The sequence below is a fragment of the Cotesia glomerata genome, linkage group LG8 (assembly GCF_020080835.1).
Source record: "Cotesia glomerata isolate CgM1 linkage group LG8, MPM_Cglom_v2.3, whole genome shotgun sequence".
NCBI lineage: Eukaryota > Metazoa > Arthropoda > Insecta > Hymenoptera > Braconidae > Cotesia > Cotesia glomerata.
Genome location: NC_058165.1, coordinates 4,517,524 through 4,538,057, shown reverse-complemented (window position 1 = coordinate 4,538,057; position 20,534 = coordinate 4,517,524). Strand labels below are relative to the sequence as shown.

Sequence of the window (20,534 nt, the reverse complement as noted above, 5' to 3'; positions counted from 1 at the left end):
AATATCATTTAACAATAACTATTTTTTTTTTAGATTTACCTAGCTTATAAATTTTATTATTTTGTAAATTTCTTCTAAATTTTTTATAAAATTCCAGGACATTAGTGCTGACCCAGACTTGTTTTTCATTAAAATCTAAAACTCTCAACGCTTCAAGACTTTGCGCCCTTGAAAGTGCAACATAAGATTGTCCGGCATCAAAAACATTGCTAAGATTCATCTCCACACAATCTAAAGTCAATCCTTGGCTTTTGTGAATCGAAAAAGCCCAAGCTAATTTCAAAGGAATTTGTTTCCGATGAATAAAACTCCCACTGGCCATTTTTAACATCCACTTTTCCGCTTTAGCGTGATAAATTTCTCCAGAACAAAATTGTACAACTGGAATTTCATCATCAAACCTCAAAACAACTCCACGAGCTCCATTAACCAATCCACTGTTAATATTAATATTTTTAAGCAGCATAACTTGCGCGCCAATTTTAAGCGTAAGTTTTCCCGGAACTGGCAATTGTTGATCCAGTGTCTGGGTCATAGATTCATCAGAATCCTGAGCAGAATAATATTTAGCAGTACCTTCAAGTTTTTCCAACTGAGATTCATTTATTTCATCAGCTTCTTTTACATGCGAGCAAAGTCTCGTAGCTAAAATACCATCTTTTTCAATTTTCTGCTTAGCAGTCGCTCTTAGAGTCTCTTTAATATCATCAGTTACTCTTCCAATCCTCACACTATTGAGCAACTTAACAAACGTTGGATCTTTCTGCCTGTGAACTATTTGAAGCTCAAAATTACAAGTGATACAAGTGTCCCAAGCTTTGCTTTCGAAGCAAAATTTAATACTTTCATTTTTTCTAACGGGAGGAAGCTGAAAAAAATCACCGCATAAAATTAATTGAATCCCACCAAAAGGTCTGTCATTTCTGCGAACATGCCTTGCTACAGCTTCAATCCTGTCGAATAATTCACCGTCTACCTAAAAAATATTATTACTTTTAAAGAAATTATTAATTTTAATTCATTTACAAGCATTTATGGAATACACTCACATACCACACGGAAAAAAATAAATAGTAAATGCAACATGATGCAGTCTTGGTAAATAAACATGATTTGTCATGTTTTGGCTACAAGGAATTTAAAAAATTTTTATTTTAAAGATTTTTTTAGCCGGGTTAAAACTAAAAAAAAAACAGTAAGAATAGTGAGAAAATTTTCAATCAGTCGCCATTTTTTTTTAAATTAAAATTTTCAAAATTCCGTACGTGCGACGATATTTACAACCTTACTGATTAAAAAGTAATTTGGGTTTTTATTTTCACATGATCCGTTTTTGAGTTATCGAACCAACCATGGAGGGGGAAATTTTTTCTAGTGCTCTACGAGATTGTTAATAACTTTGTAATAATTAAATATTTTTTAATAAAAATTTAGGGTAGTAATCTTTAATGTACCCTTAATAAAATAAAAAAAATCCGATCCCCAAATTCTTTTATTTTCCCTGTCAAAAAAATTCCCGAAAATCACCTGTTTTTTTCGATGAGAATCATGTTGCTGCCACATGATTTTTCTCATGCTACCACAACATGATTGTCATGTAGCCGAAACATGAAAATCATGTTGTTGCAACATGATTTTCTCATGTTACCGCAAAATTATTGTCATGTAGTCGAAACATGACAAATCATGTGGCTGCAACATGATTTCATCATGTTCATTTACCAAGACTGCATCAAGTTGCATTTACTATTTATTTTTTTCCGTGTATGCTTGTAAAGGTGAACCCTAAGAACTCCGCCGTCCGTCTTACGGCAATAAATAGATATTATTCTTTTTAAATAAAATTATTAATTTTGAATCATTTTAATTAATTCAAATTAATTTACAAGCATTTATGGAATATACTCACATACCATGCTTGTAAAGGTGGACCCTAAGAACTCCACTGTTCATCTTACGGCAATAAATAAATATTATTTTTAAAGAAATTATTAATTTTAAATCATTTTAATTAATTTTAAATAATTTTAAATCATTTTAATTAATTTTAATTAATTTTAATTAATTTGAGATCATTTTAAATCATTTTAATTAGTTTTAAATCATTTTAATTAATTTGAAATCATTTTAATTAATTTGAAATCATTTTAATTAATTTTAAATAATTTTAATTAATTTGAAATCATTTTAATTAATTTGAAATCATTTTAATTAATTTGAAATCATTTTAATTAATTTGAAATCATTTTAATTAATTTGAAATCATTTTAATTAATTTGAAATCATTTTAATTAATTTTAAATCATTTTAATTAATTTTAAATCATTTTAATTAATTTTAAATCATTTTAATTAATTTTAATTAATTTTAAATAATTTTAATTAATTTGAAATCATTTTAATTAATTTTAAATCATTTTAATTAGTTTTAAATCATTTTAATTAATTTGAAATCATTTTAATTAATTTGAAATCATTTTAAATAATTTGAAATCATGTTAATTAATTTTAAATAATTTTAATTAATTTGAAATCATTTAAATTAATTTTAATTCATTTGAAATCATTTTAATTAATTTTAAATCATTTTAATTAATTTGAAATCATTTTAATTAATTTGAAATCATTTTAATTAATTTGAAATCATTTTAATTAATTTGAAATCATTTTAATTAATTTGAAATCATTTTAATTAATTTTAAATCATTTTAATTAATTTTAAATCATTTTAATTAATTTTAAATCATTTTAATTAATTTTAAATCATTTTAATTAATTTGAAATCATTTTAATTAATTTGAAATCATTTTAGTTAATTTTATTTAATTTTAATGAATTTTAATTAATTTACCATTGAAATTTCATCAATAATCAAGTGCTTTGTTTTTCGCCAAACTGAAGCAGAGGAAGGACGTGATGCAAGTTGATAACAACGCTCTAAAGTACCAGTACCGAGACCAATTCCAGCAAACTGATGAAGTGTTATACCTCCAATATGACAAGCAGCTACTCCAGTACTTGCTGTGACAGTTGTCACGTCTGGCGGCAGCTCCGCAATGATTCTCTTCAAAAGATACGACTTTCCAGTCCCAGCTGAGCCGGTGAAAAAAATATTGCTGCCGCGTTGAACAGCTGTCAATATTTCTGACTGCTCTTCTGTCAATTCGGCAACCGTTGGGTTGCTGTACAATTTTTTAGCCGGCACTTTTAAACTATTTTCACTGTTTATTAATTTACGCTTACGCACACTACTCGGAGAAGGTGTTGTTAAAGTTTTACGCGAATTTGCAACTACTAAAGCTTTTTCTTTAGCGGCTTTTAATTCACCAGCTGTCGCGGGACTTATGTCCTGAGCACCACCTAAATTAACATTAGCTGCTATGTGCTGCTTCAAAGAACTCACCTTTGTCTCGGGCTGGCCTGTCATTTTTACAAAAATAGTCTTTAGGAATGAAGTCAGCTGAGCTGCTGGAGCGTTGGAGATTAAAAGTGTACAACGCTCTTCGTTGAATTTTATTGTGGCTTTACCTTCGTGCATGAAACGATTGAGAACATTTATTCCACGGATTAGGAGTTTAAATGTCGTGTTTGATTTTTCTGCTTGGACTTGCACTAACATCTGACGGAGGTTGTTTCTTATCAGTCGGAGCTGCGCTGATCTGTAGTTTACTTTTCGGGTTGTTGTTCCGGAGGAATTTGTCCATTCTAACACTACTGTGCTGTTTACATAACAACCTTCTGGATCCATTTTTTTATTTAATTGGTTATTTTATTATGTTGATAATTTACTTTTTTTTTATTTTGCATTTAGGTTTGAATTAATAGAAAATACACGAGGAGAGTTAGGACAGTGACACTTTTATATACACACTGATTGAGGTTAAGGTTAAGTAAGGGTTTGTTTATGTACCGTTATTCTTAGTGCAAGCTTAAGCAGTTTTCGCGCCAATTTTTATGCATCATTCTAATCAGCAGACGCTGCTGCCAACTATCGGTGATTAGAGATATCTGTTTCATACTGAAGTCAACAGTTTGTCATTTTTTTTTTGGATTAAAACTTAATTTTTTTGTGATAAAATTAAAATTTATTTAGCAGATATTTGATAATGTTAAGAAATTTTAATGAAATTAAACTTAGCTGTCACCTGACCAATTTATAATTTTATATTTAACAATTAAATTAATTATAAAAAATTATTTTTTAAAAATTGATGAAAATTAAAGCCGACATCTAAAAAATTTTTGGATTTTTTTTATTAAAGAATTATTACAAAAAAATAAAAAAAAATTTTTTTCATTTATTAAAAATTTCAAAAATTATAAGTGCAATTTTTTGTGTCTAGTCTCCATACACAAGTATTTGACCGAAAAAAAATCATTTTTTAATATATTTTTGTTAAAATAAAAAAAAAATTTTTTTTCAAAAAAATAAACAAAATCTACATATTTTTATATTTATTATTATTATGAGTTTTACTTGTATACCGTTTTCTGGTTTTTACAAGGTTACTTTCCGCTCTATATTATCAATTCAGTTTTTTCAACCCTTTTTATAATCAACATATTCTCCGCTCTTTTTATACTCAACATGTTCTCCACTTTTTATTATCAACATGTTCTCCACTTTTTATAATCAAAATATAATTTTCGTACATATAATTTCATTCCAATGCGGCTGTGGACCGACTTGTGCTTTCTGTACTGCATTTACCCTATTCCTCACCCCTTTCTATCGGTTGTTGGAATAGTGGCGATGGGGAAACCACAGAGAAAACCCATACCAGTACCATATTTTTATATTTTTAGAGAGTGTTTGCACGCTTATATGTGAAAATTTAAATTTTTCGGATAAGAAAAAAATTATTATTTCCACACTCACTAGGGAAAATAAAGAGGAAATAAAGAAGTGGTGGGAGAGGGTACTGAGGATGAAGATAAGATACGGAAGGAAATAGTGAGAATAATGAAGGGAAGAATAAAAGGAAGAACATGCAAGGTGTTAAGAGAAATAGAAAGTATCTTAAAGAAAAGTGAAAGAGAAAAAGCGATAGGGAAAAAGGAAAAAAGTAAAAATGAGGGAAAAGGGTAGAATAGGAATATAAAAGCAAGGAAGAAATAGAAAGAATGAATGAGTATGTACGAATGGAAAATAAATAAAAATTAAAAAAAAAAAAAAAGGCTATGGATTGAAGGTATGAGTAAAAATAGAGAATTAGAAAGAAATTCTACGTAAGTTATAAACGAAAAATGTAACTAATACCTTTATATGTATAGTAGAGTGAGGAGGAATATATGTGTAAAAATGTCTTGTAAAACACTTTTATCTTTATGTGATACAAGTAAAAATAAATCTATCCATCTATTATTTCCACAAGAGGTTATAAAAATAAAAAAATGCTCTTGTAGATTTTGATCAAATCTACAAGAGCATTTTTTATTTTTTTTGTTTTAACCATTTTTTTAGTCGTGAAAGCTTAAAATCAATTCTAGCCATTTCGGGAGTAATATGAAAAAATGCTCTTGAAAATAAAGGAAAAAACTTTAAAATAGTTGAATTTCATCGATCTTGATAAATATATATTCCTAATATTTCCAAACAAAAATTTAATTTCAAAATTGCAGCTCAAATAACGAATTTAATAAATTTTCGAAAAAATGCTCTTACAGACAATTCAAATACACGCCATTATCACTTTGAAAAATTGTGCTAATCGATATTTTCATGAAGATATCGATTGTTAAAGTTTTCAATTGTCGGGATGTTGGCTGAATTCACACTCATATTTTTTTTGTCATAAGTTATTTATAAAAGAAAATTTAAAAAACTGTGAAGTGACAGCTAAATTTAATGTCATTAAAATTAGCTGTTATTTGAAAAATTTTTTTAACAAAAAAATTTTTTCCAAACAATTATTTTAAAAAAATTGCATTTTTTACTTTTTAAAATTTCTACGTGTCAATTTTTCTTTATAATTTTTTTGATATAAAATTCTTAAAATTATCAGATATATGCTAAATTAATTTTTAAGAAATTTTGATGAAAATTAAGTTAGCCAACATTTAAAAATTTTAATAATTTTTTTTATTGAAAAAATTATTACAAAAAAATAAGAAAAAAATTTTTATTCGTAAAAAACTTGAGAAACTTTCAGTGCAATTTTAAAAAGATATTTTTTTGTTCCAATTTAATAAATGAACAAAAAATAAAAAAATTAGAAACGTTGGCTAATTTTAGTATTATGAATTTTTGTCACAAATAAATTATGGCAAAAAAATTGATATGTAGAAATTTAAAAAAATTAAAAATAGAATTTTTTAAAAATAATTTGTTAAAGAAAATTAAAAAATTGTGAAGCGACAGCTAAATTTAATATTCTTATAATAAATTTAAATTAAAAAAAATGATAATAATTAAATCAGCTGACATCTAAAATTTTATTTTTTTATTTTTATTATTAAGAAAAAAATTTTTTTAAAAAATGACATTATACTTAACAGTTATCAGACATTTTTTTAGAATTTTATAGCAATAAAATAATTATGAAAAAAAAAAATTTAGTAAAAAAATTCCAAATGTGAAAATTAAAAAAAAAAAAATATCAGTGCAAATTTTTAGAACCTTTTTTTTTTATTATAATTGATCTGTTATAAAAATTAAAAAAATTGACAGTTGTCAGCTAACTTTATTATTATCAAAAAAAAAAATACACTTGTAATTTATAGATGTGGAATCTAAAAAAAAAATTTTTTTTTAATAATTTTTGACACTGAAATTAGCAGGACACAACAATTTTTTTGTTTTTATTTAAAAATAACTGGTGTAAACAATTATCACTAAAAAATTGCATTCATAATTTTTTGGATCTTCTAAAGATGGAATTTTTGAAATAAATTTTTCTTGCTAAAATTTATTTATTTAAAAAATTCTTAAAATTATTAGATATGTCTCTCAATTTCAGTTTCATATAATTTAGTTGTTACAAAAATAAAAAAATTGACAGATGTCTCTTAAGGAAGTATAGGACGTACAGTCCGTTCACTGAGTTTCATCTCACAATGCATATATATAGCTATACTATAGTACGTGACTTAAGATGGATTAATTTTGTTCGAGACTGTACTTTCAGAAAACTTAAGGACGTTCCCAAGGAAAACACTTTTCTTGGAATATCGTTCAAATTTTGAATCCAGATACTTATAAGTGTCCTTTATACGTAGAAATTTTTTAAAACCCTTCTTGCGGTGCTAAATTTTGAATAATCGAAAGTTTAAAATCACATATTTAACATGTGATCCCTATCCTAACCCTCATTGTAGCGCACTTTTTTTTTAAATAACTACAGTAATTTTCTTAGAATTTTTATAAAAAACTGAAAATTGTTAATTGAACATATAATAAACATATTTCTCAAAAAATAACAAAAAGGAGCGGTATTCATTTAGTTATAAAAAATGTTGAAAGTGAGTTACTTTTCACTTTTTTTTCATTACTCGATCAAAGAGAGATGGTGGCTTGGCAACGCTGCGTTGGGCGGGAAGTTTTAAATACCCTAAAGGCGCAGCAGTTGTAAATAAATGCGAGTTGCTCACAAATAGGTTAACTGTAGGATGTTGTAAAAAAAATGTGATTTCGTAAATCTCTGGAATATTTATTATGAATTATTTTTCAACATTAATGCTCCATATGTTAACATTATTAATAATTATAGATTCAAAAATATAATTAACAATATAGTTTGTATAAAAACTCTTGTTTCATTTACTAACATAAAATGAAACATTTTAGAAATATATTATTTTTTAGACAAGTTTTTTTTTAATTTTTTTTTTGGTGATTTTAATTTCTTTATCATTATTAAGTCATTATTAATAAATTGTTTTTTATTAATTTCTCTTCAAAATAAAAGTAACCTTAAAATATTCAAACTCTATTACACTCGGCTCAAATATAAATAAAAATATACAGAAAGAGATTACAATGTTGCCAGATCGGAAAAACGACGCAATGGGTATATTTTTGGACTTCTGCGCACGTTCGCGCCACTGAAAATGTACAGTGGATCGCAACTTTTTGTTGTTGCATTTATAGTATGGTTTATATGGGGAGACCGTTTTTAAAGTTGAGCACAACTGCTACTTGGGAACGTCCTTAACAAGTTTTTACTAGTGATTTAATGAAATTTAGCTTGCCGGAATAATCTTTTATGCAGTAAATAACTATATTATTATCAAATAATTGATAATTTATTTTTAATTTGAATAAAATAATAAGTTTTTTAATTTTAAATATTTTTTAAAAAGTTTGGCAACGCAATAAATTTTATCGTGGTTGCGCATGCGTTGACTGCTCTATTCGTGTTTTTGATGTGTACGTGTGTATTATGTTTACAAGTAATGCTATTAGAAATATCAAAATATTAAAGAATTAAAATATTGATTATTTAATTATGTTATGTTTTATAATAAATAATAACAATTTTATAATATTTTTCTTAACCTATTTGATATTTCTTTTAACCTATTTCATTGAAGCTTTAAATTTCCCGCGCGACCCACCATGTACGGCGTTGCCGTCGACATAACCCACATTTGCTATGGCTGACTATTTTTTTAAAATTTAGATTTTTCAAACTCAATTATTTTTCTAACTAAGTACCCTCAACTTAATTTTATTTTTTCAATAATTTTTGAAAATTTTTTTTTCTCTTACAATGAGTTTTTCGAAGCTTTCTCATTATTTTTTCACCATGAAATTTATTAAAACAAGAGTAGGTGTGAGATTTGGTATGTCATTACAATGTTAAATGACCTGTTTTGAATCTTGTTTTATAAATAAACTATCAACCCTAGGTCTCTGAAATTTTAACACAACACGTATTAAATATATTTCTATCGATCCTAAAAATTTTAAATTGATCTCATTATTTCGACTTAACTCCCATACCTCCTTAATTTCAGTGTCATTTAAAAATTTTTAACAAAAAAATTCTAGATTTAAAAACTAAAAAAAATTGACAAGTGCAAATTTTTAATAAAAAAATCCTAGATCTAAAAACTATAAAAAAATTACAAGTGCAAATTTTTTAAAAACTTTTTTTTTATAATTTATTTTTAATAAAAATTTAAAAAAAATGTCCAATGTCTGTTAATTTTAGTATCACGTGACTTTTTCAACTTACCAATTGTCAGTCACAGAAGACACGTGTGCGTCTTAAAATTTCAGAATCCGGAATCGGAAATCTGTAACACGTGATATATATTCGGCTTTACCAAGAAAAACACAAAGAAAAAAGTGACGCCGAAAAAATATATACAACGTAGAAAATATATACGATATCTCCAAAGTGTTGATAAATTTTTTTATTTTTTATATACATCCAGATTGGTTATAAATATTAAAATAAACAAACTCATCAATTAACCTTGCCGGCTTACGGAATTTAAAAATTTAAATGAACTTAAATGAGATTTTATTGAAATTTATAATACAATAAATAAATTTTAAATAAAAATGACTGATCAATTGCCGTACCGTGTTGAGTATGCTAAAAGTGGACGAGCTAGTTGTAAAAGTTGTAAAGGAAATATCGCTAAAGATGTTTTAAGACTAGCTAAAATTACCCAGGTATGTTTTTTTTATATATTAAGTATTATTTAGGTTAAAATTCACGTGTAGTTATTATTTAATTGTCTGCTGATATTTTTATCTTAGAGTCCTTTTCATGATGGTGTTATTACAAGCTGGTTTCATCCTGATTGTTTTTTTGCTAAAACAAAACCTAAAACTATTGGAGACATTGCTAATTTTGATAATATCAAATGGGAGGATCAAGAAGTTATCCGTAAAAGAGTTGGTAAGTCATGTCACTAAAAATTATTAGTAACTTAATTATTTTTTTAATTTTTCATCCAAGTAAATTTTTTTCTAATTAAAAAATTACTTAAAAATTTAATTGATATTTTTTCAAAATTTAAAAACCTTTTTTTCTTCAACAACTGGCTGTTGCACCAATTTTAAATGCATAAAATAATAAATAATAATTTTATTAAATATCTATGAAAATTAATTTAGCAGATATTTGATAATCTATATTATTAAGAGAATAAGAAAAATTTTATCTCCAGGATAGTCACATGATAAAATCGGTTTTTTTTTTAGGGAAATTTAGTGTCATTGCAAAGGTCTTAACTTGAATTTGTGCCTTTTCAAAGTTTTATATCATTCTCATTAATAGTTAATTTATTATAAGTATTTAGGCTGCATTCGAAAATGCTCTAGCTCTAGCTACATATTAAAGAAATAATCTTGTATCTTGTGAACTATTGACGTTTTTAAAGATCTAAACTCACCCCGACATTACATTCATCGAGATCTTTCATTTGAGTACCCACATCAATTTTTCATATATTCTATATATTTATATATATTATATATATGTATATATGAAAAATATATCAAAATGCATGTGAGTACTCAAATGAAAGCTCTTGATAAGTGTAACATCGGGATGAGCTTATATTTTTAAAAACGTCAATAGTTAAGAAAGTGCAGTACAATTTAACAAATTTCTTGTTAACTATTGACATTTTTAAAGATATAAGCCCACCCCGACATTACACTTATCGAGACCTTTAATTTGAGTACCCACATCAATTTTTCATATATTTTATATATTTATATATATTATATATATCTATATATGAAAAATATATCAAAAATGCATGTGAGTACTCGAATGAAAGCTCTTGATGAGTCTAACATTGGGATGAGCTTATATTTTTAAAAACGACAATATTTAAGAAAGTACAGGGCAATTTAACAAATATCTTGTAAACTATGGACATTTTTAAAAATATAAGCTCACCCCGACATTACACTTATCGAGACCTTTAATTTGATCACCCACATCAATTTTTCATATATTTTATATATTTATATATATTATATATATGTTTATATGAAAAATATATCAAAATGCATGTGAGTACTCAAATGAAAGCTCTTGATGAGTGTAATATCGGGATGAGCTTATATTTTTAAAAACGTCAATAGTTAAGAAAGTGCAGTACAATTTAACAAATTTCTTGTAAACTATTGACATTTTTAAAGATATAAGCCCACCCCGACATTACATTCATCGAGATCTTTCATTTGAATACCCACATCAATTTTTCATATATTTTATATATTTATATATGAGTGATTCTCTGTAAGGATGTTTTTTGCTGTCCCAGGCATTCTTTTATTAGAAAAATTGTTATTTTGTTACTAAAAAAAATTTATTACGAAAGTAAAAAAACAATTCTATTTGAAGCATTGAAAACTAAAATAAAATAAATTTTGGTTTTTTTGCTATTAATTGGTAAACCACCGAAATAACAGTCCCCTGGGCTGTCCCATTCCCAAAATTAAAACTTTAAGATTAAATTTTAAGTTATTCGTCAATAATATATAATTTGGTCCATAATGTTTACAAACTTAATTAGTTAACTAACAATATTCTTCAATAAAAAGTACTGAAAATTAATTTGTTTCATTAAATTCATTAAAACAAAGTTTGTCCCAGGCGTTTTAAGAACAGTCCCCTGCCAGAAGTTCAAAGCCAAAAAAAAAAATCCAGCGTGTTATTTTATTTTTTGTAAGGTTTATATGGTCCTAACTAGCCTTAAATTAATTAATAACCTTTCTGGTTATTAATTCCTTACTTTAATTCTCCTATCTCTGAATTTAGATTCCTTTATAGACCTTTATAGACCTAAACATCATAAGGAAGCATTTTTATAAATATAAATAATTAATTAATTAATAACCATAGGGCTGTTAACGCTTTATCGCCATTTTATTTAGTGTCAAAGCACCGTTTGTGTTGGAAATATGTGTCTAGGCCACTTCAAAACTCAATCCCCTGGCAACTATTTTTATTTATAATTTATTTATAAAATTGGATCCATAAGTCTTAATATTATTCTAATTAATGTAAACATTCATTGAGAACTTGAAAAGTTGAATGCATTGAAATAGTTTGCTTGATTTTTCTCAATTTGATAAAAAAAACAGTCCCCTGTCATGTTATATGGCAAAAGACACACAAATATCGAAAAAACAAAAATTGATTCGGCTGTTTATTTATTATGATTAAGCTGATAGTTTTGTAGCCTTTGTTAATTTTTTTTCTAATAAAATCAAAAATAATTTGGTCGGACAATTTGTACATATTTAAGACATCCTTACAGAGAATCACCCATATGTATATATGAAAAATATATCAAAATACATGTGGGTACTTAAATGAAAGCTCTTGATGAGTGTAACATCAGGATGAGCTTACATCTTTAAAAATATCAATAATTAAGGAATTACCTTGTATCTTGTCAAATACTGACATTTTTAAAGATATAAGCTCATCCTGATGATACACTCATCAAGACCTTTCATTTGAGTACCCACACCAATTTTTCATATATTTTATATATTTATATATATATGTATATATGAAAAATATATCAAAAATGCAAGTGGGTACTCAAATGAAAGCTCTTGATGAGTATAACATCGGGATGAGCTTATATTTTAAAAAATGTCAATAGTTAAGAAATTACAGTGCAATTTAATAATTATCTTGTGAACTATTGACATTTTTAAAGATATAAACTGACCCTGACATTACACTCATCAAAACCTTTCATTTGAGTACCCACATCAATTTTTTATATATTTATATATATTATATATATGTATATATGAAAAATATACCAAAAATGCAAGTGGGTACTCAAATGAAAGCTCTTGATGATTATAACATCATGATGAGCTTATATCTTTAAAAACGTCAATATTTAAGAAAGTACAGGGCAATTTAACAAAAGTCATTATTCAATAAAGCAAAATTTATTTTATTTATAGTTGACAAGTCACGGAAGTCACATAGTGAACGGTTGCTAGTTTTAAGAATTTTTGTAAAAAAAAAATTGACATGTAGAAATTTTAAAAAATTACAAATGCAATTTCTTAAGAATAATTTTTCAAAACAAATTTATTTGTTAAAAGAATAATCAAGTAATTTTAATCTCATTAAATTACTTTAAAACTCACTAATATAACTAAAATTTATTTAATTAAAAGAAGGAGGAGCTGGAGAACCAGAGGCATCGAGTAGTACCAAAGGAAAAGGCCGCAAACGCGCGAACAATGACGCCCTGAAGGACTTCAAGATCGAGTATGCCAAATCAAACCGTTCAATCTGCGTAGCATGTGAAACCCCAATCATAAAAGACAGTATCCGTGTCTCAAAAATGGACTATGAGAGCGAAAAGGCTGTCAAATTCGGCGGAATCGACCGCTGGCATCACCTCGAATGTTTCTCAAAAATCCGCAACGAACTCGAATTTTTTTCTTCAGGAAACAATCTTCCAGGTTTCAAAACTCTTAAAAAAGAAGACCAAGCACTCATCAAAAAAACTTTACCAGCCATAAAAGAATCCGAAGCTCCCCCCGTAAAGAAGCTTAAATCCGAGCCAGTAGACACTGCTGAAGATGAAGCAATGAAAAAGCAGAATAAAAAATTATTCGACACCATTGACAATTTAAAGTCGGTCAAAAAAGCAGACATGATTGCTGTATTGCAGCAAAACAATCAGTTTGTCCCAGACGGAGAGTCTAGACTCCGCGATTCTCTTGCTGACTTGTTAGTTTTTGGCTCTTTACCACCCTGCGACAAATGCTCAGGACAATTTAGGTTCAAGTCAGGCTTAGGCTATCGCTGTATGGGAAATATTACCGAGTGGACAAAGTGCGAGAATATGTCCGTAGACCCCAAGCGTTCTAAAGTAACAATCCCCGGTGCTTTAAAAGAAAAATATGATTTTTTCGCGTCATATAAATCAAAACCCGAGCGACGTATTGTTAGAGTAACCGCACCGTCAGGTGTCAATGTGACTGGAGTTAAAAAAGAAGACCAAGTTGACGGTCCGAAGGTAAATAGAGGTCCAATGCCGCTCCGAGGAATGCAATTTGTAATTGCAGGAAAAACTAAGAAGAGTAAAGACACTCTTACTAAAGAAATAATGAATTTAGGAGGCACTGTTACGTCTAAAGTGAGCGACACAACAGCTGCGGTGATTTCTACAGAGGCTGCTGTGGAAAAAGGAGGCAAGGTTATTGAAGATGCGGAGAAGCTTGATATTCAAGTTGTGTCTGAGGACTTTGTTGATGAAGCTAAGGACTATAAAGACACGCCAATTCCTTTGATTACTAAAAAAAATATCGCAAGTTGGGGCGGCGATCCCAATGCTCGTGTAGTTGCTTCTCTCGCAAAGTCCACCTCAGCTGCGCGTGGTAAAAGTATTTACGAAAAATCAGGCAGTGGGAAGGTTAAATTGAGGATCAAAGGCGGTGGTGCAGTTGATCCTCAAACAGAACTTGAAGATGTCGCTCATGTTTATCAGCGTGGTAATGAAAAATTCACGACTCTTTTGGGATTAACTGATATTCAGTCTAAGAAAAATAGTTATTATAAAATCCAAATTTTGAAGCATGATCAAAAGAATAAGTTTTGGTTGTTTAGAAGCTGGGGACGAATTGGAACGACAATTGGCGGGCATAAGCTTGAATCTATGTCTTTAGAAGAGTGTATTTCTATGTTTGAAGAGGTTTATTACAAAGAAACGGGAAATCATTGGAAAAATAGAGAGAATTTTGTTAAGCATCCCCATATGAAGTATCCTATCGATACTGAGGACTCTGATGATTCTCAGGTTGGTTCTTTGGAGTCTGAAATTAAGAGCGAGCTTAAGAAACCGGTTCAAGAATTAATCCGGCTTATTTTTGATATTAATATCATGAAAAAAGTTATGAAGGAATATGAATTAGACACGGAAAAAATGCCACTGGGGAAATTGTCTAAAAAACAATTAGAAAAAGCTTATCAAGTTCTTACAGAGCTTCAGGAGTTAATTTCTAAAGGAAATCCTGAACGTATGCTGCTCATTGATGCTTCTAATAGATTTTATACTCTAGTGCCGCATTCTTTTGGCGTGCAAGATCCGCCGATTCTTGAAACTGAGGAAGCGATTAAAGGAAAGTGTGAAATGTTGGACTCTTTATTGGAGATGGAGATTGCGTATAATTTACTCAGTGTTAAGACAGATGAAAATCAAAGCCCGATTGATGCTCACTACAAGCAACTCAACACTGATATTGATGTGTTGGAAAGAGACAGTGAGGAATTCAAACTTGTGGAGACTTACACCAAAAATACCCACGCAGCAACTCACACGGCTTATGAACTGCAAATTGAGGATGTTTTTGTTATCAAGCGCAAGGGCGAGGATAAGAGATATAAGCCATTTGCGAAGTTACCTAATAAGAAATTACTCTGGCACGGATCTCGTACTACTAATTTTGCGGGAATTTTGTCTCAAGGATTGCGTATTGCTCCTCCGGAGGCTCCGGTTACTGGGTATATGTTTGGTAAAGGTATTTACTTTGCTGATATGGTTTCTAAGTCGGCGAATTATTGTTGCACTAGTAGTCAAAGTCCTACTGGTCTGTTGATGCTTTGTGAAGTCGCTCTTGGTAATATGTACGAGAGGTACCAAGCTGATTATATTGAGAAACTTCCGAAGGGTAAACACTCGACCTTTGGTAAAGGAAGGACTGGGCCTGATCCTAATCAAGCTTGTAAGAAAGATGATGTGGAAATTCCATGTGGGCCTCCAGTTGATCAAGACATTCCGGGTAATGCCTCGCTGCTTTATAATGAGTATATTGTTTATGATGTTGCTCAAGTTAAGGCTCAGTATCTTGTTCGCATGAACTTCAAGTACAAATATTAATTTTATTTTTGATTACTAGTGTTTTTTTTTTTTTCTTTTTTTTTTAAGTGTCAAGGCTTTATTTTTGTAATTCGAGGAATTAATTTGTGGGATAAATTTATTTTTTTAGATCAATAATCAAAATAATGTTAGCGTAAAAAAATATAATGGTAAATTTTTGAGATACTTAATAATAATTGTGCGTGGTTATTAAATTAAAAAATGTCATTGTATGTAATCAATTTGTCTAAGTTAAGTAATTTTTTATGATACTGAAATTTAGACTTCTGATGATTTTTAAAATTTTTTTAACAAATAAAGTAATCCATTTTTTGAAACTCGAAAAAATTATAAAAATAATTTTTTATACCTAATTTATTTTTCAAGAAAAATTAAAAAATTGTCAAGTGCTAATTTTGAATTAAAAAAATTTTTAAGTTATGAAAAATTTATATTACTTCATTAAAATTATAATAGTAATAATAATCATAATATTATTATTAATTAATAATAATAATAATCGGGGTGGATATTATAATTCTTATTTTATAATAATTTTAATGAAATAATATAAATTTTTCATAACTTTAAAATTTTTTCCAGTTGCCGCTAATTTCAGTATCATTTTTTTTTTTTTTTTTTTTAAATAGTGTTCGTCATTACTACTACTTATATTGTTAATGTATCTACCTCTTAATTATTAAACATTGTTCACAAATTATTTTAGTAATTTAATAAATAGTATCTTAATACTAAAAATTTTTGTCATTAATTTACTTTGAGAAATTTTAAGAGATTTTGAGAGCAGAGTGAATGGTTTTTAATTGATTTTATTTTACTGAGAGAAAATTTTTACTTGTAGAAAAATTTTTTTAATTGATTAATCATTAATCGTGTAATTGTAGATTTCTTAAATGAAAAATTTCAACTTTGAAAATTGATTTAAAATTTATTAATTGATCATTGTGTAAATTTGGTTTTTTTTTTAGATAATACTGATAATTTTCAGAATTTTTCTAATAAATAAATCATTAGCAAGAATAATTTAAAAAGTTTCATCTTTAAAAGCTCTAAAAATTTAGAAATGTAATTTAAAAAAAGAAAATTCTTATACCTAGTAAATTTTTCAAGAAAAATTAAAAAATTGTCAAGTGCTAATTTCAATATCATTTTTTTTTTTTTATAGTGTTCGTCATAACTACTATTTATCTTATTGATTTATTTACCTCTTAATTTTTAAACATTGTTCACAAATTATTTTAGTAATTTAATAAATAGTATCTCAATACTAAAATTTTATGTCATTAATTTACTTCGAGAAATTTTGAAAGATTTTTAGAGCAGAGTGAATAGTTTTTAATTGGTTTCATTTTACCGAAAAGAAATTTTCACTCAAAAAATTTTTCTAATCGGTTTATAATTAATTGTTTTTACTTGTCTTAAAATTTATTGATAATGATGATACTGATAATTTTTAGAATTTTCCTAACAAATAAATCATAGCAAGAATAATTTATTTAAAAAATTCCATCTTTAAAAGCTATAAAAAATTAGAAATTTAATTTAAAAAAAAAAAATTTTATACCTAGTTAATTTTTCAAGAAAAATTAAGAGATTGTAAAGTGTGCTAATTTTAATTTAATTTTTTTGGATTATATATTCAAAATAAAATTTCTTAAGTACGACCTAAGCGTAAAATAAAAGATTTGTTTTTTATCTTAAAAATATTGAAGGTAAAATTTTTGAATAGTATTTATTAATAAAGATTAATCCATTTGATTATTTATTGGATATCAAAATTAAATATACAGGCTACAAGGTATTGTTTATTTATTAAACAAGTTTGATAGTAATTTGAATAGCCTGTTTGCAAAAGATGAAACGTCTACTTCAACTTCTTCTTGGGGCGGATGTTGTTGGTGTGTCCGCACTTCTTTTTACGACAGTTAGTCGCTCTAGGGTGAAGACGAGCGTAACACTTACGGCAGATCATCTTGTCACAGTTGTATTTTTGTGCCAGGATCTTGAGTGTTGGCTCAATAACTCCACCACGAAGACGAAGGACCAAATGTAAGGTCGATTCTAAAAAAAAATATTTTATTAATTTATCAATAAATTTTTTTATAAAAAAAATTATAAATATTTAAAAATCAGCTGTTAAAAAAAAAAATTTTTTTTTTGGTAATAAAAAATATTTCAATATTAAAAAAGTCAGCTGTTAAAAAAAAAATTTTTTTTTTTTGCAATAAAAAAAATTTTAATTTTAAAAATTCAGCGGTTAGAAAAAAATTTTTTTTTTTTTTTGAATAAAAAATATTTTTAATATTAAATAATCAGCTGCTGAAAAAAAAAATTTTTTTTGCAATAAAAAAAAAATTTAATATTAAAAAATCAGCTGTTAAAAAAAAATTTTTTTTAAATAAAAATTTCAATGTTGAAAAAATCAGCTGTTAAAAAAAAATTTTTTTTAAATAAAAATTTCAATGTTGAAAAAATCAGCTGTTAAATTTTTTTTTTTTTAATAAAAAAAAATTCAATATTAAAAAATCAGCTGTTGGAAAAAAAAATTTTTTTTTTTAAATAAAAAAAAATTTCAATAGCAAAAAATCAGTTTTTAAAAAAAAATAATTTTTTTTTAATAAAAAAAATTTCAATACTAAAAAAAAATTCAATACTAAAGAATCAACTGTTGAAAAAAAAAAAATTTTTTTCTGGAATAAAAAAAATTTTAATGTTAAAAAAAGATTTTTTTTTTTTTTTTAATAAAAAATATTCAATTTTTAAATATATTATAGTATCTAAATATATTAACCTTTCTGAATGTTGTAGTCAGATAAAGTACGTCCATCTTCCAATTGTTTTCCAGCGAAAATCAAACGTTGCTGATCTGGAGGAATTCCTTCCTTGTCTTGAATTTTGGCTTTGACATTTTCGATAGTGTCAGAAGCCTCAACTTCCAAGGTAATGGTTTTACCCGTCAATGTCTTCACAAAGATCTGCATTTTAAGTTTTCTGAAAAAATAAAGTAAAAAAAAATTATTCCTCACGTAAACCTAACCTCAAAATAATTTGATTTAAAATTCAAAAAATAAAATAATCCAAGTAAAAATAAAAATTGAATTTGAATAAAAAAAACAATTAAATTTGACATTTACTCAATTTTTATGAATTTGTACAATTTAAAAAGTTGAATAAATAATTTTTAATAAAATTAATAGTTAAAAAACATGTGCGAGTGCCAACACGCACATGTTAATGTTTTCAATCATGATTTAAAATTGAAAACTTCAATATAAAGTAAATAAAAAATAATAAAATAAATTACTTTGATGAAATTTGTAAATAAAATATTTAAATCTAATAATAATTGTATAAAAATGTAAAAATCCTTACGGTGGTGATGTATATCTCCAAAACTTTATCCGAAAAAGAGACTTTGTCTACAGTTACAGTAATTCTTGCGCAAACGAATTGTATAGAGCCGCCATCTTTCGTTAAGAATTTGACAGGCATTATTTTTTAACAACAATTGACAATAAAGTTAAGGAGGTCCTTTCGCCGCCAATGTAAAATAAAAAATATTAGATTATGAGTAAATTTAATTTTTTTCTAATAGTTAAGGTCCTTATTTATCTTATAGTGAGGTTTAAATTATACTTTACCGGACAAATTTTTGAAAAAATAAAATTTTTAAATGTTAGTATTTGTTCAGGGTCTTACGAGAAAATCAGACGTTTGCAGTATTTCTCGAATTATACTATCAGTCATGGATTAGATGAAGTAAAAAAAAACTAAAAATCAGATTTTCGAAATATTCAGGTTTCTTTTTTTGCAATAAAATATATCAGTTACCGAGATATTTATTGAGAAATTAATATTTAAAAATCACAAAAAATTCTCAAGTTACCTACAATAAAATGGAGTCAAAAGATTTGGCAACGTTGCGTAGCGCGCGAGCTTCAGACCATTCAATAAATTCAAACTAAACTTTAACGCGCTTATGTTTTTCATGCATACTTATTAGTTAATTTATTGTTAACAAATTTTCATAATTCATAATTGAAAAATAAAACAATAATTAAATATACTAGCATTCCTGCCATGAGACATTAGAATGTTATGGTTTTGTGACTAAACATTTTTAATTAATTTATTTATTTACACTGACTGCAAAAAGTTAAACACGGTTAAGGTTATATTGTGCAAATAAAAATGTAAACAACCGAAATAAAGCGTTGCCAAATCACGGACAGGTTACTAACAGCTGATTTACAACAGTCAAATTAATTTTTGTATTTAGCTATTTTTTTTTTTTAATTTTCAAAATTTCAACGATTAATGCCTCATATACTATTTATTTTTAATTTTAGGAATTTTTATGGGTTTTGTATTTTAATTTATTGAAAATTTACTACTACAGTTGTTATGACTCAACTGGAGCGAAAGGACTTCCTTAATTGAATTATTATTAAAAATTCACTACGATACAACCGTACAAAGCCAAACGAACTTTTCTTATTTGTCACGTGAATATTTAATCAAGATTTTTAGATACTTTAGGGAAGCAGCGCCACCTACTTCAGCTGAGAAAAAAATTTTCTCACCTTGAGAAAATTTTTCTCTTGAATATTTGATACACATTTTATGTTATTTTAGCGTGCAATTATATATATTGAATGAAAAAAAATGATGAAATATTATTTGATTTTCCCATTTGACATG

The 20,534-nt window shown here is 26.8% G+C and overlaps 3 protein-coding genes across 3 annotated transcripts; 1 reads left to right on the top strand and 2 right to left on the bottom strand.

Moving 5' to 3' along the window:
* Window positions 1-25: 25 nt before the first annotated feature.
* LOC123270649 (ATP-dependent DNA helicase PIF1) lies at window positions 26-3,963 on the bottom strand (the record flags this gene model as incomplete). Its single annotated transcript, XM_044736787.1, has 2 exons — window positions 2,851-3,963; window positions 26-976 (listed from the first exon to the last, which is right to left on the bottom strand). Coding segments are annotated over exons 1-2 (1,848 nt in total), but the record flags the coding sequence as incomplete, so codon positions are not given.
* A 5,225-nt stretch (window positions 3,964-9,188) lies between these two features.
* On the top strand, window positions 9,189-15,902 carry LOC123271021 (poly [ADP-ribose] polymerase). The gene is made up of 3 exons (XM_044737237.1): window positions 9,189-9,624; window positions 9,712-9,853; window positions 13,123-15,902. Exons 1-3 carry the CDS (start codon window positions 9,511-9,513, stop codon window positions 15,831-15,833), a joined length of 2,967 nt encoding a protein of 988 aa, XP_044593172.1. The 5' UTR covers window positions 9,189-9,510; the 3' UTR covers window positions 15,834-15,902.
* A 1,680-nt stretch (window positions 15,903-17,582) lies between these two features.
* LOC123271023 (ubiquitin-60S ribosomal protein L40) lies at window positions 17,583-19,348 on the bottom strand. Its single transcript, XM_044737239.1, has 3 exons — window positions 19,206-19,348; window positions 18,625-18,824; window positions 17,583-17,894 (listed from the first exon to the last, which is right to left on the bottom strand). The coding sequence occupies exons 2-3, from the start codon at window positions 18,812-18,814 to the stop codon at window positions 17,698-17,700; spliced, it is 387 nt and encodes a 128-aa protein (XP_044593174.1). The 5' UTR covers window positions 18,815-18,824; window positions 19,206-19,348; the 3' UTR covers window positions 17,583-17,697.
* Between the last annotated feature and the right edge of the window lie 1,186 nt (window positions 19,349-20,534).